This window comes from Embiotoca jacksoni, unplaced genomic scaffold, assembly GCF_022577435.1.
Source record: "Embiotoca jacksoni isolate LCO1_2020_lvr unplaced genomic scaffold, fEmbJac1.0.p SCAF_10, whole genome shotgun sequence".
NCBI classification, from domain to species: Eukaryota; Metazoa; Chordata; class Actinopteri; family Embiotocidae; genus Embiotoca; species Embiotoca jacksoni.
In genome coordinates, this window is record NW_027185230.1 from 10,770,421 (window position 1) to 10,797,447 (window position 27,027).

Genomic DNA, 27,027 nt, shown 5'->3' on the forward strand with positions numbered 1-27,027 from the left:
ATTTATTTTTTTTATTCTTGTATATATAACTTTTCGTATGTTTCATGTTTGTTTGTTTCTTGTTTTGACACATTTCATCATTTATCCGTCTTCCCAATAGTTAGAAACAAAAAATAAAACAAGCTACATTTCTGTCTTAATTAATTTATTTAAATTAAGCTTAATTTAATTTATTTTTGGCATTCTCCGGACTCCACACCATTGTAACAACAAGTCCTTCGGAGATGTAAAAACCCATTCATTCACTCATTTTGTGGATCGTGGATGATTTATTTAATCCTGCTGCTGCATTAAATATTTTACCGAAGATGATGAACTAGTTGTAGTTTAGTTACATCTGACAAACAAAACCTGAAACTGTCGTCCTGCCATAAATCCACTGAAGCGTTTCAAGTATTTCCGCAAAGACTAAAAATCAGCGAGGACTTCCTGTATTGCTGAGTAACGTGACACCTGTTTAGGGTGGGCGGGGCTAAGGTGACCGAGAGCAGAGCTCGTCTAGGTGTGGTCTGCAGTGTTTTTATCAGCAGCTGCAGTTTCAGTCGAGACGTTTCAGGTGAGTGGTTGGACTTTTTAGTTTGTGGGTTTAACAGAAGAGTCTTCTTTGTCGACCTCAGAGGAGAGACGTGACGTTTTTGGATACTGCTTTAAATCAATTAGCGCGCAAGCAGCGTCACGTATTCAGGTAAAACCGTGTTAAAACAAGGGATTACTACGAGTTAAACATCTGTCTGTAAGATGAATTTGTCGACTGTAACTTAATCTGGAAGAAATAAATGTGGGGTTTATGGCTGTTTATAAACACTTCCGTTTATGTATTTTAAACTGAGCTGAAACAATTCATCAATTGATCGCTTTGTTCATTAATAGAAATGAATAGAAATGACAAATACCCTCCAGTTGCTGCTCTTCAATGTGGGATATTGCTGCTTTTTTTTTTTTTGGTACATTGAGCCATTTTAGATCATATTGTTTTTTTGTTGTGTTTATTTTCTATCGATAGCTACATATTTCTAGCGTCGATATGTTTACTGTGTATTTGTACTAACTAAAAACCTCCGTACAATTGATTGTTTTTTTTTTTTATTATTATTGTTTATTTTTTCTTATCATGGAGTCAATCTGACCGTTTTATTTCTGTTTGATTATCCGCAGCACTTTGTTGTCGAGGTGTGTCGTTAAACGTGCCATATAAATAAATCTCGACTTGATTAGTGTTTCCAGCTTCAGAAAAAAAAAAAAAAAAAAGATGATGATAACCGTGTTTTAAATCAAATCTGTCCTAACGATGTAAATCTTCTCACAGGTAGTTTATTTTTTTTAATTTTTTTTTTCAGATCGGCACCCAGAGGATTGAGCTGTCATGTCGTCCCGGCCCAACGGGAGTCCGCCTCCCTACGAGTCAGATAATGGCTAGTGAGTCTCTCCGGATCAAAACTCTCCAAACCTTCCTGGTTGTAGTTCATTTTGTGTATGAAGGACACCTGTACGGAACCGAAGAAAGGCCCACATATTTAAACTCAGATATTCTTTCTTAATATTGTTTTATCGTTTACTTTCTTGCGGTTTGCTTGTTATTTAATTCACCTGTAGAGGACAGAAACATGAAAGATCTGTTGTTTATGTGCGTTTGGGGGCCTTATCAGTTTTAAGCTTTAAACAATTTTTAGAAGTAAAACCTTAAAAAAAAACCAAAAAAAACCCTCATCTTTTATTATCACTATAATTACCTTTATTGGATTTTTAGATCCAAAAGGAACCAACAGACTTTTTAGCAACGTGTACAGTAATAATATATATATATAAAAAAGTAAATATACTTACTTTCACAAATTTGACTAAGATTGCCCTGAAAAACTTTTTTAAATTGCAAAAACACAAAATTATCTGAACAATTAAATACTGAAAAATTTAAGCCAGCCAACGTTTCCTCGTTGTTTTCACGGTTTGAGTCCCAGCTGGCCCGACCTTCGATGACATTTGTCACGTCAATGTCCCTCTTCGTCATTTCCCATTTCCTTTTTTTTTTTTTGCTTCCATCTGAAATCCAGGTTATTAAAGCGCGTTTTTGTTTTTTTCCTACGCATCTTTACAGTAACGTCCATCCGCAGCCGGCCTATTCTTACTACCCGGATGACGAGTTCCAGCACTTCTACCGCTGGACGTCCCCGCCGGGCATCCTCAAAATCATGGCCATCATCGTCATCGTGTTGTGCGTGGCCATATTCGCCTGCGTCGCCTCCACGCTGGCTTGGGACTCTCAGGGAGCCCTGGGCGGCTTCGGGGGCGGCGTGGGCGGCTACCCGAGTTACGGGGGAGGCTACGGCGGGGGAGGCTTCGGCGGCGGGGGAGGCTTCGGAGGCGGCGGCGGCTTCGGAGGCGGCGGCGGCTACGGAGCGGGAAGCAATTACGGCTACGGGGGCCTCGGCGGGAACTACAACGACCCCCGCTCGGGCAAAGGCTTCATGATCGCCATGGCGGCCATCGTCTTCATCTTCGGCCTGATCGTCTTCATCTTGGTCGTGTCCCACCAGAGCCTGTCGCGGAGCAGGAAGTTCTACCTCGCCGTGGTGATCATCTGCGCCGTCCTGGCGCTGCTGATGCTGGTCGCCTCCATCGTGTACTTGATGGCGGTGAACCCCATGGCGCAGTCGTCCGGGTCCTACGGCAGCCAGATCATGGGCCTGTGCGCTCAGTACCAACAACCTCAGACCTCGGGGTTGCTGGTCAACCAGTACCTCTACCACTACTGCGTGGTGGAGCCGCAAGAGGTGGGCGCGCCCGGCTGTATCCCGTTTCCTTCCTCCCGCGGTGGAGCCGTTCCGTCGGTAACTCTTTTTTGTCTCCCCCCCCCCCCCCCCCCACACCCCCCTTTCCCTTTCCTTTTTTTTTTTTACAGGCCATCGCCGTGGTGTTCGGCTTCCTGGTCACCGCCGCTCTGATCATCATGCTCGTCTTCGCCGTGAAGACCCGCCAGAAAATCAACAACTACGGCAAGAGCAACATTCTGTGGAAGAAGGTGAAGGTCATCGATGACATGGCGCCGCCTCAGGATGTCGAGGCCTGGGTGAGTGACAAGCCGTACGGTCACTCGAGACGGCCGGTAGCGGCAACCAGTCGATCGATGGGAAGACGAGAAATTTGTTTTTTGTTTTTTTTAACGTATTTCAAGGAGAAACGGTTAAAAAAAAGTTTCCGCTTTTCTCCATTTTCTCCATTGTAAACGGATCGCCGTCGAGTTTTAAAGCGTCGTACGGACAAAACGACATGTGAAGACTTAACTTTTTACAGACTACGCGATTATTCTGAGGCCTAAATTCCTTGTTTCCTAATTTTCCTAAATCCCGAGCCGGGGCCCGTTTTGTCCGACCAACAGTCCAAAGTCCAAAAATATCAAATTTACGACGATATCAAATGGAAAATCCTTGACAGGCCGTCGACGTCGTTATGATTTATACACCTCGAGTGCTCCGGCGGATTGTACTTTATATTTTTCCAAAAACTTTGACACGTCTCGATTAAATCCGCTCGGGAATATTTGATGTTTATTTAAAACGGTTACGGAGCTGCGACAGCCGGTTAAGTGACGGAAAACATTTTGTTTCTTGCTTCTCCGACACTAATCTGCGAGGATATTTTTTTTAAATTTCTTTTGTCGTTTATGGGAGCAAACTGAATTATCTCGTGGGGTTTTTCACCGCCGATCGGGCGAAACTAGAACATTTGCAGAAGGACTGCGGGCGATACGGGCGGCGTAAACTGCCATTTTCAGACAATTTATAGACAAAATGATGAATAATCCTACTGAAATTAAGAGTTAGTTGCGGCCCTTAATGGTTAGGTTAGGTAGTTACTTTATTAATCCCCCAAGGGGAAATTTAAAAAAAAAAAAAAAAGGTCACAACAGTTTGTAATTCATTTGACGTTGATGAACCTCTGAGCTGAACCCGACACCGGTCACTTTAGAAGAAGGTGCGTGAAGCTCGCTGTTGTTTTGCCTTTTGTGTTGCAAAGTCAGTGACTCCGCCGAAGTGGCGAAACCGGTTCGGCGGCTGTCGCCTTGTTTATCAGCGAGGGAGGGGAGGATCTCGCGCGCCCGGTTTCAAGGTGCGGCCCCCCTGCTCACGGGACGACGGTTTCAACCTCACGCCGGCACGTCGCGCTTTTGACGAAGAACTCCGGCCGCAAAAGCCCCGGACTCCCGTCGGCGCAGCCGAGCGCGTATTTACGCCCGGGGGATGAACCGCCCGATTTCCGAAGCTTATTTTCAGAGGCGTTTCGCGACCCGACGGACGAGCGGGCGAGTCACTCTCGTTTGGACGCCGTCCCGACATTCAAGCGACGCCGAGTCCCTCGCCGTCGAGGTTCGATCGGAAAAACGGGAAGAGCGGGTCGGACCAGAACTTTCTCGCGGACACAAAAATACCGCAAAAGCGACTTGATGCTGGGAACCTGAGGCGTTTTGCTGTTTGTTTGTTGTGGGTTGTTGTTGTTGTTGTTGTTTTTTTTTTTTTAACACCGGAGCTGGTGGGAACCCGCGTGAAAGTGCTGACACTGCAGCCGCCCGCAGCGCGCACCCCGTGTGCAGGCGACGGTGTGCTTTCAGGGTGTCGCTTTCACGGCGGTGCATACTTTCAGAGGACGAGTCCGTGCAGGCGCGTCGTCATGCCGGAGCTTGGAGGAGATCCAGCGCGTTTTGTTCGGAGGAGCCGCCTTTTTAAATGTCACGGCTGAAAGCGCGGATCGCCACGCGGGTCGTGGAATCCCGACGACGGGTGTTTTCTGCGGGAGCGGTGGAGGCGCACGGATCAGTTCCAACTCGTCGGAAAAATATGAATTGCAATTTGGTTCAAAGCACATTTATTTACACGTATCGGGCGGACCTGAACCGGTCGTCTGAAAATGCACAGAGCAGAAATGGCCTTGACAGTTATCCATAAATAATGAATAAATGGTTCAAATGTATTGCGAGAAGCATTTGATAAATTTTGAATAAATAGTGAATAAATAGTTGGCGGGTAAATGGTTGAAATATTATGCTTTTTTTTTTTTTTTTTTTTTTAAAGATATTTGTTGCTGATTTTGTGTGAATCTTTCATGAAGGTGAACAACGTGTCCGCCAGGCCCGAAGATATTCCGGTCTCGGCCTACCCCGAGAAGCTCAGAGGCTCCCGGAGTCACCTGGACGACGAAAGCACGAACTACGACAAACCCCCCTACAGCTACACGCCGCCGTGAGTAGAGGTGGACGAAACGAACGCACCCGACGAGCCCACTCGCGATTCAATACTGCGGACAAAACAAACAAAAAAGGGTTCTTGCCTCTTTTTTTTTTTAAAAATGACAAAAAAAATTTTTGGACAGTTCACCGTGGAGACAAACTTATTGTCTGAAAATGTTTGTGACTATCGTACCGGTGTCACACTTTTAGACATTTACTATAAAAAAAAAAAAAACACTTCACCATAGAAAAATAGAGAAACAGCAAACAAACGGCAGTAAAAAAAAACAAAAAAAACTTTTTCCCACTTTTAGCGCACTTTTTCTGTGACTCCAGAGAATGACGTTTGATTTTTTTTTTTATGTGGCTAAATTGCCGTTGAATAGTGAATTTAATTCCTGCTTAATTCAAACTGACTGGTACAAACGTGAAGACAAAAAGCAACAAAACTCGTCCTGCTGTAAGCTGCCAAGCTAAACTCTCACTGGCCTGGCTGTCGTGGATTTGATGTGGTTAGGCTGCCATTGAATCATTTCGCAGCGCGTTTATGTCGTGATTAATTGATCAAACTTCATCCTCTGTAAATGTGAGCTGAATAAGATGAAACTAAATGATAGCTGAAGAAAACGCGTGAATCTAGTGAATTTCATTGATATGATGCCTTTAAAACACATATTGGAATACCCAATTAAATATTATTGTGTAGCCTATTTAATCCATGATTAATTTATTGAATGAGCCCCATTGTACAAATGGCCAAGACGGCTGAATAAGAAATAATAAAACATTTTGTTTGGTAGAGTTTTCCTGGTTCCTTTAGACATTTCAAATATGTAGTGACGTTTTTGAGGTGTTTTTTTTAGTCTTGGGATACATAATAGTATAATATAATAATGACAGAAGGCAAAAAACTTGATGCTCTGATTGTGCAGAAAAAATATGGGGATACAACTATTACATCATTCATTAAGATTTGAACAAAATCATTGCAAACTTTTGCAATCTTCAGGATTTTCACAGTATTGAAGTAATACTTTGGTTTCTTCTGACTGTTGCTGTCAAAAAAAAAAAAAAAAGCTTGCTGGAACTTGTTCTAATGCAAAAAATGTGGATCAGGCTGTGATGTTTTTTTTTTTTCTACAAAGAGGCAATAATACACAAACACAACGAGTGTCTGAACAGAATGAACTTTCTTTTCACTTTCGGTACATCGTGCTAAAAAATTTGGAGCTGACAAATATTCCTTCTGTGAATTATTTAGTCTGTAAAACGTCAGGATATACAGCAAAAGACAGTGTGAAGCAGAAAACGCTGACAAATAGGAAGCCAGACAGAAAAATACCTGCAATTAAGTTGTTAGAACAGTTGTAGATTTTTAATTAATCGGAACAAGAATGTCGTGTCCTTTTAAAAAGCAGTTTCACGAATCATATTTTCTTGCAACACTGAAACCATGTGAAATACTTTTGTGCTGATGACAGAACATGACAAGGTGCACATACATATGAAGGAAACAGGAAGTCGGTAACCTAATTACTCATACAAAAGGAACTAGCAGATCATAAATCAAAATAGCTGTGAAAAGATTAACTGGAGCTGTTTTACCTTTACGTACTAACATTTGTCAGACATTTAAAAATAATTATCATTTAATGTTTTCTCGTCACACAGGCCTGTGCCAGAAGAGGTGCTTTTGCAAAACAGTGCTCCCTACAGCAGTAACTCGGAGGCACCAAGTTCAGTCGGACGGCCCAAAAAGAGACGTCCACGTCGGCCGCGGCACGCCGACGGACAGGATTACGAAACCGACTACAACTCCTCCGGAGACGAGCTGGACGACAACGAATTTGACAGGTACACGGAAATCCAACCCGACTCGGTTGCATATCGACCATCATAGTTTTTGTTTTTCTTCTTCTTCTTCTTCTTCCAAGATGACTCTGACGTCGACTTTTATGTCATTTAAAATTTCCTCTCGTTTTCTATCTCAGTGAATTTCCTCCAATAGCCAACGAGCAGGAGCGCATCGACTACAAGCGGGAGTTCGACCGCGACCACCAGGAGTACAAAGACCTGCAGACGGAGCTGGACGCCATCAACAAGGACCTGTCGGATGTGGACCGAGAGCTGGATCGGCTGGAGGAGGGCAGCCCACAGTACCTGGTGAGTCAGTCAGTTGGACACATTTTTCACGAAACTGGCCTTCTGAACTGAAAACACATCAGTATGAAGACACGACGTAACTGGCAGATACAGTTCGAGACAAAGAAGGGAAAATAATGGGAGCATTTAGGTGCTAAAGAGCCTGATATTTCTCTTTAAAAGCTGGTGGAGACCAAAAACGGAGCTAAAAGAGAGTAAAAATTAGACACAAACATGACTCAGAATGAATGTTGTTGAGAACGTGTAAACTTTACATTAAATGTTGTGTTTACAGCTTGTTCTGCTGCCTCTAAGTTCCCCCAAATTTGTATTTATTTATGCATGTCTAACAACGATGACGTGACGGAGATGACAAAATACAACGTGTATCCATGGAAGTGTTGTGAAATGTGAGATTGTGGTGACGTAATCTGATTTGAAATGCGAGTCGGATCAATAGTTTTTTTTACTCTGTTAACAGGATGCTTTGGATGAGTACAACAGGGTAAAGAACATTAAAAAGGTATGTTGGATTATTTAATGGATCTGCAGCAACATTTACATTTTAATGAGGTAAAACTACGTGAGCATAAATCTTTTTTTTTTTTTTTTTTTTTATAAATAACAATCTTTTGATTGTTCTACTCGTACTCACGGTGTCTTATTTGTCCTCCCAGTCTGCAGACTATCAGGTGAAGAAGCGGCGGTGTAAATATCTCAAGTCCAAACTGAACCACATCAAGAAGATGGTCAGCGATTACAACCGCAGGGCCTGAACAAAGTTTTGAGGATTTATACGTCTGCTCCGGGACGGAGGACAGAAGGGACTCATTCATTCAGGTTCGGCACTTCAGAGGACGGAGCTACAGTGACTTCCATCGAAACCAGTGATGTTACGAATCTGGCTGTTTTGTGTTTTTTTTTACTTTGGCAGCACAGAAAACAAATATTCTGCCTCGTATTGAGCCTCTGTATTATGACCTGTCATAGATGCGGTTATATTTGATCTATTTTACGCGTTATGATGGTCTGGTAGAAGACTTCTGCTCCTAGAATGTGAAGTGAATGCAGATTTATACATAATCCTACTTCTTTTAAACTCACAGTAACTTCTTTTTATCGTCTTTTTAACTAAAATTTGTATTCTGTTTTAATTTTTTACAGTCATATAAACATGTAAATATTTGGGAAATACTGATGTTTATAACTTCTTTTTTTTTTTGGACTTCATATGCGTGTTAAGGTGTTTTTCTTCATGGACGGTAAAAAAAAAAACGTGATGAAATGATTTGTGCGTGTCTAATAATACACAGTGATGTTTTTTGACAATGATTTGTGATGCATTTTATTATAATAAAATCATTTATTGATAAATTTTTCAATCCTAGCGACAGATGCTTTTTGACAGCAACTTTTCACAGACGTGTTTGAGACTCCTGAGTGTGAAAACAAGTTTTCACACTCAAAGCTTGTTGACTTAAAGCCACCATGTAAAGAATTTTCTTGTGATTATATCATCTGTGAAATAATTCTGATGGCATATTTGTAGAAAAATGAAGCAGTGCAAGTTGCTGCCTTCCACAGGGACTTTTTTGATAGTACCACTGGGGGGCGCCATTGTCTGGAATACTTTCTATTTCTGCCCACAACGACTTTAAAGCTGCACTAATTAAGTTATTTTTTTATTTTTATGTTTGCCAAAGATGACCCACGGTAATCTGAAGGTTTGTTGCGACTCCACACAGCTCTTCACGGCATTTTAGCATCCTTAAGCTCATTGTTTTGATTCTGAACTCGCAAATAACCCTTTCATCATCAACCTAATTCTGGCAAACCGACGGTATGCAATAGCATGTTGCAATAAACAGCAGAAAACCAGTAAACGTCTAGCTGGTAAAGAAAAATCCAAATGTTTTTTTTCTCAGCTTTTGCAAGAGATGTAAAATGAGCCAAAATAAAAGTGAACACGAGGCAATTGAAAGCTTAAGAGACTGTTCCTGTTGTGCACAAACTGAGCACAGCACAGTAATTTACAAGGAACAAAGGAAAACGCTAACTTTCGTAAGCAAGTATTCCGAGTGTCGTCTCTCGATCAACATCAGCACCTGAGTTCCCCACGTTAACGTGACCGCTGGTACGTGAACGTTTGTGATTTCACCGCGGACCTGAAAACTGGAGCAGAGAAACATCAAGATTTTGTATCAAATTTTTGTGGAACGGACAGAAATAGCAAGGAGACAAATTCAGTGACGAGGGCGGGTAGGAAGCGACGATTGTGTTGTTGCAGAGAGAAACTCACATTTTTAACGCGATGTGAGCGGATGTGTTGTCACGTTGGAGAACCCTGTTGCCATGGCGCCACCGTTCAGGTGGTTTAACAGCGAATGTTTTCCCTCACGTCTCGGATGGTCCCAGCAGAACTCGGTGTTGACAGTCTGACCCTGGGGGACGAATTCACGGTGACACAACCACCACCAACGTCAAAGAAAACCCACCCGGCGTCTCCTGACCTGACGCGCCTTCTTCGGTCTTGGACGGTGAAGCTCCGCCTCCTCTTGAAACGTTGAACGTCACTCAGAACACCTCGCCCGGCTCGTCGCTCCATCGCCGAAGACTTTCTGAAGCGTTTCAAGGGTCTCCGTTGACCATTTCCAGAGTTTGACCCCAAAATCTGATGTTTCTCTGCTCCAGCTTCAGGTCCGCGGTGAAATCACAAATGTTCACTAACCAGCGGTCACGTTAACGTGCGGAACTCAGGTGCTGATGTTGATCGAGAGACGACGCTCGGAATACTTCCTCATGAAGGTCGTTGCTTCCTGCTGCTCCGTGTGCATCACTGTGCTGTACTCTGTGCTTTTTGATCGCTTCTCATAATAAACTTAGGGGTCAGAAACAAACCAAAGCGAAGACTTAACTCCTCGTCTCGTGGACGTGGCATTTTGCTAAAACACTCGTCAGAATAATATGAAAAAGTGAAACGATGTCAGATGTGGTCGTTCTAGCTCAATTTTTTTTGCCCCCAAGTGGCCAAAAGAGTTGCATTTAAAGACACACTGAAGCTACATCCACAGTGACAACACAGGCAGCTGAAGCAGAGGATGCTCACGATAGTTTGTTTATCCTCTTTGGTTTCCCTCCGTGAGTTTTCACCACACGAGACACTACATCACATGAGATCACATCACAGAGTTCCCGTTTAAACACACCGACGAACTGAATTTCAAACTGTGCTTTTGAACTGTTCGGTCTGAATCGAGTGTCTCCTCAGCAGCATCCTCCTGGTCAGCTCTTTGGGTTGTCCAGGAGGAGCGGAGGGCACGAAAGTTTTCTGGCCCGACTCTTTCTCAGAGAAACTACCTCCGGTGCCGGAGCCGAGGTTATAAACATTAGGGATGGGCGTGTTGATTAGAGGTGGCAGAGATCTCGGCCTGGCCTGGGAGTTCTGGTCCAACAACAAGAAGGCACCCGATCCTCTGCGCTCGTACCCGGAGAGGACTCTCCTGCTCGGGCCCGACAGCGACTCCCTGGAGCTCAGCATGCTGGAGCAGCGTAACGGCGCCAGCCTCTTGCCGTCTGTTGGGTCTTGGGCTCTCTGCTCTTCGGGGACCCTTTGGATGTTTACAGCTAGTTGGGGGTCAGAGTTGTAGATGTCGGCGCCCAGCTTGCGCCTCTGGATGACGCTGTGAAGGCTCGACGAGGCCATGCCACAAAGGTGTGTGCCGAGGTTTTTGCCGCTAGAAAAGGAGGAAGAGGAGCTGACTGAATCCGTTCCAAGGTTTGACGAATGCAGATTAGGGTGGGAGGCGGAGTGGGACGACAGGAGACCTGGTAAGGATATATTCTGTCCTACGTGTTTGGCACAATCGCTCTTTCCACGTCCTTCCACCCCTTCGTCCCTTGCCAGTCTTTCTTCATACCATTTGAAGCTCGTGCAATTATCCCCATCCAGTTTGGGAACTCTAAAAGAGAGGTCCCCAGGCAGATTGAAGTTTCGGCCCTTCCCTGAGGACGAGGTTGCATGAGGCTGTTGGCTGAGCAGAGACGATGGGATCTTCAACCAGGGCTCGGAGTTGAGCCTCAGCAGAGGTTGCTGCAGTCCGTTCAGAGACGCGTGGCCGAGGCCTCGAAACCGTGATGGGGAACACGGGTGGGAGCTTACGCCGCAGATCTGGGCTTCTTTAAAGGAAAAGACAGGTTTTGGGGGGCATAAGGAAGAAGAGGAGGTGCACTGCGGGGAGGTGATGAGCTGGATTTCGGAGGGAGATGCCGGACCTGTTGGTGTCGTTTTGTCCGTCTGATCCACCGGATCGAGCGGAGACATGCCGAGACACTGTTTGGCTTGCAGTTTCCCACATGGGAATTTGTCAGTCGCGATGATGATCACTTCTTTCCCCTGGGCCTTGCAAGTGTCGAGCAGCAGCTTGAGCACCTTCCAGTCTCCAGCCATGACTGCGTACACCAACGCCGATGTCCCGGACTGGTCCTCCAAGCTAACGTCCGCCCCGTTCGCCAGGAGCAGAGACACCACCTCCGGGCCGGCCTGCTCCCGGCAGGCATGCATCAACGCCGAGCGGCCTTCCTTGTCCTGGATGTTGGGGTCCGCTCCTTTCTCCAGAAGGAAGTGGATCAGTTTGGCCCGGCTGGCGCTCTGGGCGTCGATGTGCTGGGTCCTGCAGGCCACCATCAGGGGTGTCTGGCCCTGGCTGTCGCTCTCGTTGATGTAAGCCCCGCCCTCCAGGAGCAGTCGCGTGAGGCGCAGGCGACGGAGGAAAACCGCTCTCAGCAACGGGTTTCCAGAATCTATCGCCACGCCGGGATTACAGCCGTCTCCCTCCATCCCTGTCGGTCCCAGCTGGAGGTTCGAGAGACGTAGTCGGACAGATTTCTGCGGATAAAAACGAAACACTCAGTCAGAGCAGCTGCGCACAAACAATGTTTTATCGTGCTTCTATAGTAAATTTCGGCTTAATGACATCCTGGGTTGTTGGAGAAGCTTGTTAGGCCACATGCCTTTATCTTAGCTGCCCAGCTTAGTCACGATGGCTGATTGTATTAATTAGTCTGCGCAGGTTCAAAGCTTTGTTTGAACCACGTACCGTGTTTAGTGATGTCAGCAACAAATCTTCCACTTGAAATACAAAAAGCATCACTTGTAACTTCCCTTTAAGGTGACTCATAGACCTTCGTATTTTCTAATTGGATGAAACTATCAGCGAGAAAACGTCAGTGCGTTCCAAAAATTGTTGCAAACCACAGACGCAAAAATAAAGCTGTGTAATTGGTTTGATTAGCGCAATATTTGTGTTCAAATTCCAGTTTTGTTCAGGGAAAAGGACCTCGTCACATTAAATACTCCAATTTAAAATGATAAAAAAATGGTTAATGAAATTCCAATTTCAGACATGATTAAATATATTCTGATTTCTTTACTATTATAATAAATACATGAAACAAGTATTTTAGAGTTTTGGAAAAGCAAAACATGGTCACTCTTGCACCCTTGCAGACTGAATCCATTCTGCAGCTCCTTTTCTGCAGCACCAGCAGAAGCAGCCACTTTCCATCAGCCTTTGTGCTGTTTGTCCTCGCTTCTCTTTATTAGGCTACATAAGGTGGCAGTACCGATGTCTCAGACAGTAACATAACATTTTCCCGCATGAGTCACGGAAACCGAAACACTGCAATGATTTACATCTATAGGGGAAAGACATGATTTCTGTAGCCTTTATGGAAAGTAGCAACAGTCACCGTTAATCGAGCCGTGATGTCAATAAGTGACACTGAACAGTGAAAAGTATGATAACAAAATCTAGATTCATCTTTAAAAAAAAACAACATCTTTTGGAAAGGTTTTTAAAAATTGTTAATCTCAGTTTAATACAGTTTATTGACAACACGTTGCATGATTTGTTTAAATGACTCCTTTATGCCTTCATGTTTGTCCATATGTGTATGTATTTATCTGTGCGGGCCTCAACGTCTACTATGTTAATGAAATAGCACAGTTCAGGGCCTTATGTTACTCAGCATGTAATTGCATGTGCTGCTATTAGCCGTGCTCCTGATAAATCAATACAATGTTTTATGTTCTTAATCAATGACAACTTCACCATCAAATCTGATTGAAAGCCCTTCTGTCCTTCTCTTTGTCCCAAATAGCCAGTTTAATAGACAATGCATGGATTAGCTAGAACAAAATGTGTTTTAAAAGCTGCTTAAAACCACATGCCAAAACCAGGCGTGAATTATTTAAGAACATATCTTAGCTGTAAAAAAAAAAAAAAAAAAAACTTTTCGAAGGATTAGTTTGGATTCTTATTCAACTCTTTACCATTCATACCAGGGAGTTATTTGAACAATTAACCACGGATTTAATACATTAAATTATGCGAGTTAAACCACATAAAACACATTAATTCCATCTGAATCAAAGGCTATAAACTGTTAAGCTAAGCTTAAGTTAGCTTTTAGGGGGACAAGTTTTACTTGTACTCTTGTTCAGCTCTCGTAACATCCAATGAGGTAGGTTCATGACATAATCACGATTTAAATACATTTAAATGTGGAATTTACAGCAGCGTAACCACATAAAATTGCATGAAATCCACTATTTATGGGCCATTCTGCTAAACTAGGCTACATAGCTATCACCTAGTTAAGGACATTGGCCTATTTCTTTTCTCTTCCTGCAGATCTCTCGTCCTTTTGTACTAAATTGAGTAAGTTAAGATTTAAACACATTAAAGTGTGTGGTTTAAATCAACTTAAAATCATTAAATCCACCAGAGGCTACTCCGCTAAGATAGACTGGTTAGGATTTAGGAAGTTAGCTGTTAGAAGGACTGGTTCGGTGGTTTTCATTTACACTGTATTCTGATTTAGAGGACATTTTTATCATCTTTTTTGAGATGTATATATAAACTCACTTTCTCAGATACTGGAGCATCAAAACTGATTTTGGAAAATTTGATTAGACAGGAAAAAAGTGGGTCACTAGTTGTGCATCACACTAAAGTTATATAGCCTATATAACCACTTACAGTTCAGGTTTTTTTTTTTTTTTTTTTCTCAATATTTACCATTATTTCTCTTGTATAATATTTGTATACCATTTTTTTTTTTTAAATATATATATATATATATTTGTATAACAGCACAGACGTCAGCTGAGCTGTCTTGGGATCAGAAATGTTTCTGCCACATTTGAGCACGACCATCCCCACTTCTCGATCGTTATCCAGTTCAGATGCACCGGCTTATTAAACACAAGCAGGCGACGTGTTTTCATCCTGCTGCTGCCGTCAGCAGCGAAGTCTTTCTGCTGGCAGCCGTACACGTCAGAGACCAAACACCAGCTGCGCTGTTTTTGACAGACGAGGTGGAGGTGGTGTGCCGTTGATCATACTGCTCCTTATTTGGTCTCCACTAATCTTCCCTGCGCTGTTGCACAGGTCAATCACCCATTAGAGCCCTTTCGTTCTTATTGTTCTTATTGTTGCCCTGGCGGTCTGATTACCAGGCAACTCTGAAGTTATGCAAGTCTCTGTTTTGTCCTGATGGCAGTCGTGCCGGCTGCACAGCTCTCTCTGGATGGCGGTAAAGGTAGCGCCACCAGATGCTGCAAAAACAAATGATCGTACAAAACCCTCCAGAGTTATTGTACACTTAAAATCCAGACTGTGGCTTCGCAGGAAAAATGATCATTTTTTAACAGATGAATTAGCTCATTGTACAACGGGCTAAATTATATTTTGACATGCTTTGTGTGCCACCTTACTCATGTTGATGTTTAAATAATAGGTACATCACGCTGTTAAAAATCTGTATAGATAATCTGGTGTGTTCAGCAGCTACGTGGGCAGCAACAATATACAAAAAAGAAAACCGCATCTACATATCACACTTTTCCACAAATAAAAACAAACAAACCATATGTGTTTGTTTAACAACAGATGGTTGACACATTTAAAAAAAAAAATTTGATTTATAATTTTAAAAGCAAAGAAACAAACCTTGTTTGGGAAAAGGGACATCAGGACTTTTAGAAAATGTAATTTTCTCTTTATTAATATTGCAAAAAAAACCCATTTTTAACAGTGATGATTATGTCCATGACAGGGTGGACATATCTTATGGCTACATAGCCTACTTCTACAGCTTCAGTGTCTCAAGATGTAAAGGGGATTTGAAGTAAAGACCAAATTGTGTGAGTACTGTGAAGACTGAAAGGCATTCCATGGAGATTTTGATATACTTTTGTATAATTTTTGGTAATGAATTTTTGTAAAAAAAAAATAAAAATCTTATGATTGTTGTAGCCGGTTGAGGTAAAGCTGATTTAAGCTCACGTGAACCCCGTAAATTTAACAGGAAACAATTAAATTCAAGTGCAGTGTTCATGCCGCAGTGTTCCCGATCGCCCGCAGGGGGGCGCTAACTCCGGCAGACAGAGGGGCAGAGGTCAAAAGGGAAACAAGACGGAGAGAGGTAAACAGATGACGCGGCTGCGTGTTGAAGCTACATAGATGAGATGACGTTGTATTACTGTTTAATAGTTACGTTTGACGTTTTTCGGGACACAACGTGCCGCGTTTCGGGGCTTAACGATGGCGGAGGACCGGAATCTGACGTGTTTTGATAGTTTCTCTCAGGTGAGTGAATTTTTCTTTTTCTATGCCGGCTTCAACTGAACGTAGCTTCGGTATGAAAACACACAGAGGTGGATAAAAAAACTGTAAAAAAAAAAAAAAAATGACGGTGTTTAAGAGATTTAAAAGGGAAGTTTTACTGCCTCAGAAACGTTTGACTTGTGGCATTTTATTTGACTAGTATTTTACTTTTTTTTTTTTTACAACAAACTCTGTATTCTGGTTTTGTGAGCATTTAAATTTGTAATGAGAGTTTTAAAGGATTGTAAGATAACTACAAACTGTCTAATTATCTAGAATAAAATGATATTGACTGAATGTCAAACCGTACAATCTGCAGGTTGTTTCTTCGTCGGATGGATGACTATGATTGATGCTGCTGATTCTCCACTTGGGTTGCAGGTAAGTTTAAACAGAAATACAGGTGGACGCTAACTGAACTGTAACAACGTCGTTTAACAGAGTAAAAAAAAAATAAACTAAAACGTATGACTTGCTTTGAAATGAAGAAAAATTATGAGTGTAAGACTGTCTGTGTGTTAACAGAAACTGAACGGTGGACCGTTACGTTTGATAATATTACCATGAATGAAATACATCAAAATATGTGATTTAAAGGCAATTTAATAGCATTAAATTACATAAAATCCGGTAGAATCTAATCCACTGTCCTATATTATGCTAGTTCATTTACTGTAAGAGGATGACTTTTGCTACTTTTCTCTTCTTCAGCTCTTTTTTTTAATATTTGTGCAACGTATAATAATTTAACCGTGAATGAAAAGCATGAAAATATGTGATTTAAAGGCAGCTTAATAGCATTAAATTATATAAAATCCAGTACAGTCTAATCTACTGTGCTAAAATAGTTATCTTTAAGAAGGATTAGTTTTGCTACTTTTCTCTTCTTCAGGTCTTTTTACTATTTGTACAGCGTTTATTAATTTAGCCATGAATGAAATGCCTTTAAAATACATACAAAGTATGTGATTTACCAGCAGTTTAACTACATAAAGTCCCATAAATCCACAACTTACGCTGGTCAGGGGGGAAAAAAAAAATCAAAGAAATCTGCCCATGCACCGTTGCACTGCAGCTTTTTGCTTTCCTGCCTGCAGACTGCCAACAGAAAAGTGCACTTCACCTGAACAGGATTAGCTCGACACTCCACCTGCAGAAGAGCCCACTGACACCACCACCACCACCACCAGTGTGTGCGTGTGCGTGTGCGTGCGCATGCGTGTGTGTACACGTTAGAGCCACTCTCAGTGCTTAAGCTTCTGCCAGAAATGACAATACAGCATTACGCAACACGGTTAAATATTACACGTTCACCGCCTCAGAGCTGAACGTCACCCGTGCTATAAAATTCCCTTTCGGAGTCATCGATCAGATTCTGTTTTTAAAGATCACGATCATTTCAATTTAAGTTGCAAACTTTGGTGTCTCCGTTGCGGGACTCACCGGGCTTTCGGTCGGTTCAGGATTCGTCCTCTCCTGCAGACATTTACTCTCCTGTTGCAGCGCGGCCGACTGAACGCGTTGACGCTCGTGCGTGTCACACTAAGTGAGCGGAGACGGGAGCCGCTGCAGTCAAGGTTTCCCAGATTGTGTTTATCTGCTCGGACAAAAGTACGCGACGAGACACGCAGATGGAGGAAAGAGATGGGGTGGGGGGTGTGGGGTGGTGGTGGTGGTGGTGTTGGTGGTGGTGGTGGTGGTGGTGGTGGTGGGAGGCTTGTCGTCAGGCAGGTCCAAGAAACGGTTAATCCATCACCACAGCAGCAGCTCAGGAGAGTTACACAGAGGAAGAATAGGTTGACAAGAGATGAACGCACAAGGTGAAGCTCTATAGCAACCCGGCGCCGCGCCGCGGTCTGATTTCTCTTTCCGTTTAAAGGAGGTCTGATTCAGCAGCGGCGGCCCGTCAAGCCGTGAAGCCGAACGCGCAGGACTTTTTTTTTTTTTTTCTTTTTTAGTTCCGCGCAGAAAGGAGAATTATTTTGTCCACCTTATCAATGACATCTCCATGACAACCATCAAGGAGGCCGAGTGACGGCACATGTTGTAATTGTGCTGGAGGAACTGTTCTGTGTGTGTGTGTGTGTGTGTGTGTGTGTGTGTGTGTGTGTGTGTGTGTGTGGGAGTGTGTACGCACCTGTGCTTTTACCTTAATTATTGTACTGACAAAAAAAACGATGAGAACGAGGAGAAGCAGCGGCTGCAGTTTGTGTGTATTTTAACACGAGAAGAGTCCTTATTAAAGGGGAATTCTGGTTTATTTCAACCTGCAGTATTTACCGTGAATGTGGCTCTTTTGGGTCAGACCGGACCCGCTGCCCGGTTGTCGCCCGCCTCCGCCCGACTAGCGCGCTCGGCTTCGGCGTACGAGGCGATGACGCGGTCTGAAAACCCTGTTGGCGCGAAGGGGTTCGCTCGGCCCCTCTCAAGGCCGGACCAATCAGCGACCAGCGGGGGCGTGGGGGGGTAACTGAGGGCGTCGATGTTGAAGTAGTTGCGACACCACGGGTATATGTTGGATCAAAGGCGGTTTGGTTAAAGGCTGCTCCAAGTCGTCGACGCCCGGCAGGTTGCGACGACCGGAGACAATCCTCCAAAGATTGCAGGCAGAGCCGGATATTCACGCATCGGTCTGATAGCGGCTGCGTTTACTTTACTGCAACCGGCAATTACAAAGTACGTACTGTCGCGTCATTGGAAACGCTCCTTGAACTTTGACCCTCTTGATTAAATCCGTCGTGATCTGTAGCGTGACATTTGAAGTAAATGGAAAAAAAAAAAAAAAAAGAAGCCGCTTCTTCCTTTTTTTGGGGGGGGGGGGGATTGCAACCGGGCCGAGCATCAGCGCCACCCGCTCTTGATGTGACGCATCTTCCGCCCCAGAGGATCGTGGGTCAGAACAGCCGCAGTAGCGTGGATGTCGTTGGACATCCTGGTACTTTTGGCAGAACACCTCGCAGCAAGCAACCGACATTCAACACATGATGAAGATTTGGATCCTTTTAATAAGGCTGCTTGTTTTTTTTTTTTTTTTGTCATCTTAATACCAGGGCTAACCTCCCTATGTGCTAATTTTCCCCACAGCAGGACATCATTTTGCAAACAAAATAAATAAACAAACCAAAGCGATTTTCTTTTTTTTTTTCTTTTTTTTCCTTCAGTGCTGCCACAGCACGGTGGAGATGCCATCCACGCAAACAAACCGCCGTGTGCGCATGAATATCGTTGTCTCTAATGCACATTGGGAGGTGGCTAATTTCTGTGTTTCCTTTCAGTCCAACTGAAAACAAACGTTTAAAATGATTCATGTAAAAAAAAAAGAAAATCAAAAATATTTTTTTTAAACTCCTGCATGGAGCTTGTGCTTTTTCCACCTAAACACACGAGGTTTTCGTTTCCCCGAATCTCCACAGCAAAGGTGGAGAAGTTTCACCCACAGAGACACAGGAGACGCATTAATGGGAATCGCAGCAGGCTGAAATACAGCAGAATGATCCTTTTAAGCCGCACTAACAAAGTGCCGTGCTGCAGCTTTTTTTTTTTTTTTTGGACAATACTCTTATATACTTCTGCCTAGACTATTACTAAGCCAGCTGTTACAGTAATTGTCCAGACCATGGTGGAGTTCTTTTCATCACTCTGCTGTAGCCATAGAAACACAGGGACTTCACGGTGCAACTCATAACTCCGCCACAAGGTGTCAGTGTAAATCTGTATGTAATCCTCTGGATAGCTGATGGTCGTTTGGATTATTAACAGTTATAAAGACAAATAGCAGCATCGCACTCTCAAATGAAACTCTTTGCTTCATCGCCGTAGACTTTCAGAAGCATCTCGAGGGTCTCCGTTGACCGTTTCCGCTCCGGGAGCTTTTTGCACTTCGTACAGCGGTTGCGGTCGCAGATTTGTACATCACGCGTAGAGGACTGGACGAATGGTCTCGGTGCTGGCCTGTTTCTGAAAGCGTGAAAGCCTCAAGGTCTCGGAGAGAAGCGGAGTCAGAAAAGAATGGTTGTCAGCGTCTTATCAAGGTTTATATTTTATATTTTGTGTCGTATTCAAGGCTCGCTGTGTAACATTTTGAAAAAAGGAAAAAAAAACAGTTAATAGTTCATACGGTATGTGAGGATCATCTGTGGTTCAAACAAGCGTAAAACTGCTGCCTTGTTTTTTGACCCTGCACCGTGTTTGAGTCCCGTACAGCAGCAAAAACACGCAGCTGTTACCTGCTCTCTCTGTTCTGATGGAAATCTCCACTGTGAACAAGTACTCTCAGCTGGAAGCAGGAGACACCCACGGCACTGTATGTTTAGCCATCATGACTAACCAGGCACCTGCTTGATTGCCCTCTCAGGGAAAGAACACACTTTGGAGTTTTTTTTTTTTTTTTACATTTTGTATTATTATTTGGAGATTTTTCATACATAACTTCCATGCAGTGCACTGAACTGTAGGTGTAACGCTGGCATTGTGCTTTGGAAGAGAAACGAGCTGACAGACCGCGGAGAGCGTTTAAACGCGTGTTGTGTTTTTTTTTTTTTTTTTTTTCACATGTTAACACCATTCGGCATCAAACCCTTCAACTTCTCCAATTCGGAATGTTTATTTGTCCATCGGGGGGGGGGGGGGGGGGGGGGGAATTAGAGGCAGAGAGTCGGCAAAGAACGCATGCAAAGACCTCCACGGAAAAAGCATTCAAAAAAAGACACATTTCTAGGGATGTCCAGTCTATAGATGGTTTTAAGGCCCTGCAAGTCTTTGACAGAGATATATATTTCTGTTTAAAAGTCTAATCACTTCGTCGTTGGGGCCAAGTGAACATTTGTGCCAAATTTGAAAACACTCCTTCCAGGGGTTCCCCGGATATCGCGCTCACGAGCATTGCTTACTGTGAATTGATATTGACCTTAACCTTTGACCCCCAAAATCGAATCACTTTATCTTCCAGTCCAAGTGAATGTTTGTGCCAAATTTGAAGACATTTTCTCAAAGCGTTCCTGAGATATGGCATTCAAGAGAATGGTAGAGACGCGAGGTCACCGTGACCTTGACCTTTGACCTTTTAACCAGCAAAATCGTATCGGTTCATTCTCGAGTCAACGTGAACATTTGTGCCGAATTTGAAGAAACGTGAGGTTACAGTGACCTTGACCTTTGACCACAGAAATCTTGTTGTGTACAAAATCATCCGGCTATATCACAAAACGAATACTTTCCATTGGCCTCGACCAAAATACAACTCTGCATCAGTTCACCGCAAGTGCAGCAGATGCAGAAGCAGCTGTGCATTAAGGAATTAAAAATAGAGCTGTGATCTCCAGCAGCACAGAACGACAGTTATAGTCTCGTATCGTAAACAATGCAGATCATGATGAGTAATATTAATGAGTAGCGGACATTAGTGCTAGACGTGCAGTAATAGTAATCCTCCATAATCCTTTGCTGGCTATATCCACGGATGAGAGTGTTGGTATTAAAGCCCCTCGTGGCCCCACCCAAGGCCACCCACCACCCACCACGCCCTGCCGCTGCCTCGGCATCAAATAAGACGGGTTTCTACAGCGACAACTTAAAAATAGAACTTCTGCTGTTTATATCATTTTCTGATGAAAGTTTTTCTTTCGTTAAACCCTCGTCCTGTTTTGTTCGAGCCCCTCCTTTTGAGGTTTTATTCATTTAAATAGTGTATTTTTGTTCTCGTCTCATTCATTTTCGTACCTTTCCCCATTTTGCATGTAGTATCTTCAGTTCCCCTCAGCAGTGTAACAGGTTTTTAAACGTCTTTCAGCTCATTGTTTTGGTTTTGTGGACAAAAGGAGGCCACAAGGAGACCCAAACCCACCACGGAGATATAAACCGACCACAGAGGCACAGGACCACGAAAATACTCAAATAATCAAATAACACGCGACCCCCCCCCCCCACCAAAAAAAAACAACAACAACACAAAATAACTAGAAAGACACACAAAATAACCATAAAAAGATGCAAAATGACCAAAAAGAAATGTAAAACTACCAAAAAAGAAACGGTATGAAAGAGCACCGAACAGACACATAAAATGACCGCAGGAAATGCAAAGTGACCGAAATAGAAGGAAAACATTCACAACAACCACAAAAAAATGTGAAATCTCCAAAAATACACACAAAACGATCAAAAACATACACAAAATGAAAACAATACATTTAAAATGATCAAAAAGACACGTAAAACAATCGATAAGACACACGCAGTAACCAAAAAGTCCCACAAAATGAGCACAAAGATGTTAAATGACCAAAAACATGCAAGACAACTGAAAAAAAAAAGACAAAAAAAAGTGACTGCAGAAATGCAAAGTCAGCAAAATAACATGCAAAGTAACGAGAAGATACGTACAAGAAAGACACAAAAACGACCAAAAACAAACACATGTTGACCATTTAAAAACCATAACACGATCACAAAGAGATGCAACATTACCACAAAGGGAATCTGTCAACGTCTACGAGTGCTTACTAAACAAATTTGAGGATACAATGACGCACAATTAGCAGAAATGGATGACAGATAGATAGATAGATAGACAGACAGACAGACAGACAGACAGAAAGACAGATAGATAGATAGATAGATAGATAGATAGATAGATAGATAGATAGATAGATAGATAGATAGATAGATAGACAGTTACTTACTTTATTAATCCCCAAGGGGAAATTCTTTCGCTACAGCAGCATTTATAGATACAGGAAAGAAATAAAATAACAGTAAAAAATATTAAATATAAAAATGCACAGTATATACAATAAAATAGAATAAAATAAAATAGAATAATTCAATTAAAACTAACTAAACAATAGTGCAAAGTTTAAAAAAAAAAGTGTTTATATTTAAACAACCAAGAAAAACAGACAACAGACAACGGTGTTATTGTTGTGTGATGGATTTTGCCAGAGGTGAGTTATTGTACAGTCTTATTGCAGTGGGCAGGAATGATCTGTATCTGATCTAAGATAGATTTAAAAAAAAAGAATTATTTTTGAAAAAAATAAGAGCAGTGAATAAATCAAAATACGCACGAACCCACGCAAACTATATATACCAAAAAAAAAAAATTACAAAATAAAGTATAAAATGAAGTAAAATAAATACGGCTTGGGATGAGCGGGAAAGTGCCGGGTGCTGCGAAATGAAGTACGTTATTTTAAGGCTGGTGTTGAAAAGACTTTTCAGACGAACAAGTTTAACGTTTCAGCGAGTCGACCGCTGTTTTGTGGTTCGACGCGTGCGACTTTACTCCACGTCGCGATTCTAGCAGAAGTAGAAATGGGCCCGCGGTTAAGACGCAGCTCCTCGGAGCGCTACAGGCGGGAGAGCGAACGGCTGAAGCGGGCGTTGCCGGGGTGCGTCTATGACAGTCGGCGGCACGATTGCACTCCATTTTGAACCTACAAACTGTCGGACGGAGGCGCGCCGCCCTTCCGGCCTGGAAAAACCTCGTCCAAACTGAGCAGCGTGCGTCCGACGGCCGGCTGTGATGCAACGTGTGCGCGCGTCCTTGCCCTCTCCTTTAACCTCGGAGGGATTGTTTCTGTCTGTCTCTCTCTCTCTCTCCGCGCTGCTCCCCGAGCAGCTCCACTCATGATATTAAGCTGCAGAGAGACTTTTTTTTTTTTTTTTTCTTTCCTCATTCGTCGGCATTCGTCCCCCCGTGGACTCGGCGCGGTCAGATGTGGCCTTTAATGCTCTGGAGCTGATAAGACGCGACGGGATGAGGTTAATCTAGCTCTGCAGTTAATGGGCTGGCTCACCAAGACTTTATAGTGGCATGTTTACCTACAAAAGCCTGGATTATGTTTGCTGCATGCCAACGCTGTTTCAATCCAGTGATCACATTTTTCTCAAATTCTCACCTTCTAGGTTAGGTTAGGTTAGGTAGTTACTTTATTCATCCTCAAGGGGAAATCCCCCCCCCCCTACAGCAGCATACAGGAAAGCAATAAAATAATAATAAAATAAAATAATAAAAAGCAATAAAATAACAGTAAAAAAATATTAAATATAGAATGCACAGTATATACAGTACAGTATATATCTATATATATTATATACAAACAACCAAGAAACACAGACAACAGTGTTATTGTTGTGTGATGGATTTTGCCAGAGGTGAGTTATTGTACAGTCTTATTGCAGTGGGCAGGAATGATCTCCTGTATCTGTCCTTGTGACAGCGGAGCTGGAGGAGTATTTTGGAGAAAGTGCTCCGCTGTCCCTGCAGCAGGTGGTGGACGACGATACAGTTAAAGTGGAAATGAACTATCGAACAATATGACTGGGGTTTGTTTGATTTTTTATTTTTATTTTTTTTACCTTCGGCAACTTTATATTCAGCCCGATATGATATGATAATTAAAAAAAAAAAAAAAAAAAAAAAAAAAAACTGATTGTAGTTCATGTTTTTGCCAGCAGGGCGGCGTCATCTCAAAGCAAGCGAACTCGTGACGTCACAGGAAGGATAGATCTCCGCTGTTCGCTTTTATACATACGTAGAGGTGTAAAATAATCTTGTTTATAATTTGCCTGTGTGTCTATTTTAAAAACCTTTCCAAGTAGTAATATAAATAATTATAGTAATAATAATAATAATAATAATAATAATAATAATAAGCTTTATTTATTTAGCAGCTTTCTTTCAAGAAATGACGCTCTAAGTTCTTTACAGCAAGACACTTACCTGATGTGTTTCACATAAAAACAGATATAAATTAAACATGAATAAAATAGAATAGAGTTAAAATATAGAAAAAAAACCTAAATGCTATGTAATTTGGTGTTAAAAACTCGTACTTTGGTGCATTGAGCCTCGTTTAGCTCCTGTTTTGTCGTTTTTAAAGCCAGTTTTTTTTTTTTTATCATGACATTGCGGTGTTTTGAAATATTTTGACTTGGAACGTGATTGCCGAGTCCCACCAGCCGAAACCACGCACGTCGGGTTAATTGGCGATGTGTCTTTATATGTCACGTTATCACGGTATCGGGCGAGAGTGGAGCGGGGTTAGACTTCATCACAGTGAACCGATACTAAGCTGCCTCGCAGATTAGATGCGCGGTAGTGCGAGAGCGAAGGCGGTAGGCGCGCTTATCTGTTACGTGATGCCTACGAAGTGTAACGGTGACGCGTATTTATGACCCCGAGGCCTGCAGGGCGGGAGGTCACTCAGGGTTTAATGCTCTTCCTTCAGTATTTCCTTAAACACGGGAAGAAAAAAAAAAAATCAAACGGGAATTTATTGATGTCAGCTATTTTTTTAATTTTGGAACAACTCTACCATATTAGTAGACTCCCCAGCATGCGTTTTTTTTTTTTTTTTAGAGTTGAAGAGATAAATTGTATGTAAAAGTGGACGTATGGGTTCCGGGTCCTGAAAAATGAGGCCGATGCTAAAGTGTCTACAAATTGCAATACCACCGATGGCCAGTAGGGACTGGCTCCAAACTTCAACTTCTCTCATTAAATAAAAAGTCAAAACGTTAGTTTTCTGGCGGTCCATCTGAAAATAATCCGTCATTAATTAGATTCTCAGCTGCAACTCCGCTAAATCCCTAAACACCCAAAAACATGCACCTCAGGTTGGTTGGCGCCGCGGTCGTGGCGGCCTGTTGCAGCAGCTCCCCCTCGGGATGCTGCTGTAGCAAAAATAATTTCCCCTCGGGGATTAATAGAGTACAATAAAATAAAAAATAAAAAGAAAGAAAGAAATCCGATGCAAAAGAAATAAAGCGTAGAAAGCCGCCGCCACGGTCGAAAAACGGCGTCGGGTTCGGTTTTAATAATAGATACAGCCGTGTGTCAGTGCACAGTCCCCCAATAAACTTCACTGGTATGTTTGTGTGTTATTTTCCACTAATAATTAATTAATTTATCACGCAAATCAAATTTTCCTTGAGGGCTAAATGTTTGTTAATTAACAATCAATAATCCCGACTGTGAGACAAACGTAAATTATAGTGCTGTTCTGTGTGTTTATCACACACACACACACACACACACACACACACACACACACACACACACACACACACGTGAGGTGGACAAAAGCAGAAGTTCCTATTTTTCTAATGTGGCGATGTGCATCAGAAGATGGGTGTTTGTTTTGAAACTCCCATCCAGCCTGAAAGCACAAACAGATGTTGTAGTGGTTTAGTAGACTGTGTGTGTACGTGTGTGTTTGCATAATTTATATATTTATGTGTGTGTGTGTTTTTATCTAAGCTGCCACACACTTTGCCTTTCACTTGTGAACAGACGATGTTCTGTACATGATGTGGTCGCCGATTCACCAGAAAATGTTTTATTTATTCATTATTTTCAGATGGACCGACAGAAAAACAAATAAAAGGAGGGACTTTTGCGAAAGTCGACACCATGATGACTAATTTATTGACTGTATATTACATGAGAAGTTTAATGGGAGTCTATGGAGACTTTTTGAAACCAGTGGTACTGCACTTTAAAGCACTTAGCTTCACTTTTCAGACCCGGAGACTTCGTCCACTTTTACATAAAGTCTGTACTTAGTCCCTCATTAATGCCAATCTGATCAATAAATCCACTTTACGTCAAGTTTTAAAGGATAATTCCGGTTTATTTCAACCTGGAGAATTTCCGCTGAAGTTCCCTCTATGCAGTTAGCAAAACGGCCGTTCAAAGAGAATAATTCCTGTGTTTACTTTCAGTCTCTGAAAAATAAATATTTAAAATGAATAATGTAAAAATCAATTTTTTTTTAATTTATTTATTTAGGAAAGCAACTTGTGCTAGTCGCCCCGATTAATGCTCACTTGTGCAAAGTTGGGTTGGGGGGGGGGGGGGGGGGGGGCGTTTCCAGAGGTCGTGCATCTCGCCGCGCTGCGTCGCGCCTCGCGCATTGGGCAGACAACGGCGCGTGCGGTGGGGCTACGGCGACCTGTCTCTTTAAGTTGGTGTCAAAGCCGATTACCGCTGAT

The 27,027-nt window shown here is 42.6% G+C and overlaps 2 protein-coding genes across 3 annotated transcripts in view; one reads left to right on the forward strand and one right to left on the reverse strand.

The window, feature by feature from the left end:
- marveld2a (MARVEL domain containing 2a) overlaps nucleotides 1-8,745 on the forward strand; it is a 21,322-nt gene extending 12,577 nt beyond the window's left edge. The window contains exons 11-18 of the mRNA XM_069160377.1: nucleotides 1,359-1,416; nucleotides 2,096-2,771; nucleotides 2,900-3,067; nucleotides 5,104-5,234; nucleotides 6,893-7,075; nucleotides 7,213-7,384; nucleotides 7,845-7,886; nucleotides 8,041-8,745. Of these exons, the coding sequence (XP_069016478.1) occupies nucleotides 1,359-1,416; nucleotides 2,096-2,771; nucleotides 2,900-3,067; nucleotides 5,104-5,234; nucleotides 6,893-7,075; nucleotides 7,213-7,384; nucleotides 7,845-7,886; nucleotides 8,041-8,139 (1,529 nt within the window). The 3' untranslated portion in view covers nucleotides 8,140-8,745. The remainder of the gene's footprint in view (nucleotides 1-1,358; nucleotides 1,417-2,095; nucleotides 2,772-2,899; nucleotides 3,068-5,103; nucleotides 5,235-6,892; nucleotides 7,076-7,212; nucleotides 7,385-7,844; nucleotides 7,887-8,040) is intronic.
- Nucleotides 6,575-17,898, reverse strand: ankrd34ba (ankyrin repeat domain 34Ba). 2 transcript variants are annotated; one of them, XR_011179076.1, is made up of 3 exons: nucleotides 17,476-17,898; nucleotides 9,663-12,248; nucleotides 6,575-9,535 (listed from the first exon to the last, which is right to left on the reverse strand). XR_011179076.1 is itself a non-coding variant. In XM_069166007.1 (2 exons), the coding sequence occupies exon 2, from the start codon at nucleotides 12,198-12,200 to the stop codon at nucleotides 10,584-10,586; it is 1,617 nt and encodes a 538-aa protein (XP_069022108.1). In that variant the 5' UTR covers nucleotides 12,201-12,248; nucleotides 17,476-17,898; the 3' UTR covers nucleotides 6,575-10,583. The 2 variants fall into 2 exon arrangements, 1 of the variants encoding a protein (XP_069022108.1); XM_069166007.1 differs by having other exon boundaries at nucleotides 6,575-12,248.
- Nucleotides 17,899-27,027: the final 9,129 nt, after the last annotated feature.

What these genes read in the sequence shown, in the direction of transcription:
- ankrd34ba (XM_069166007.1), bottom strand. Translation starts at nt 12,200, where the DNA reads ATGGAGGGAGACGGCTGTAATCCCGGCGTGGCGATAGATTCTGGAAAC.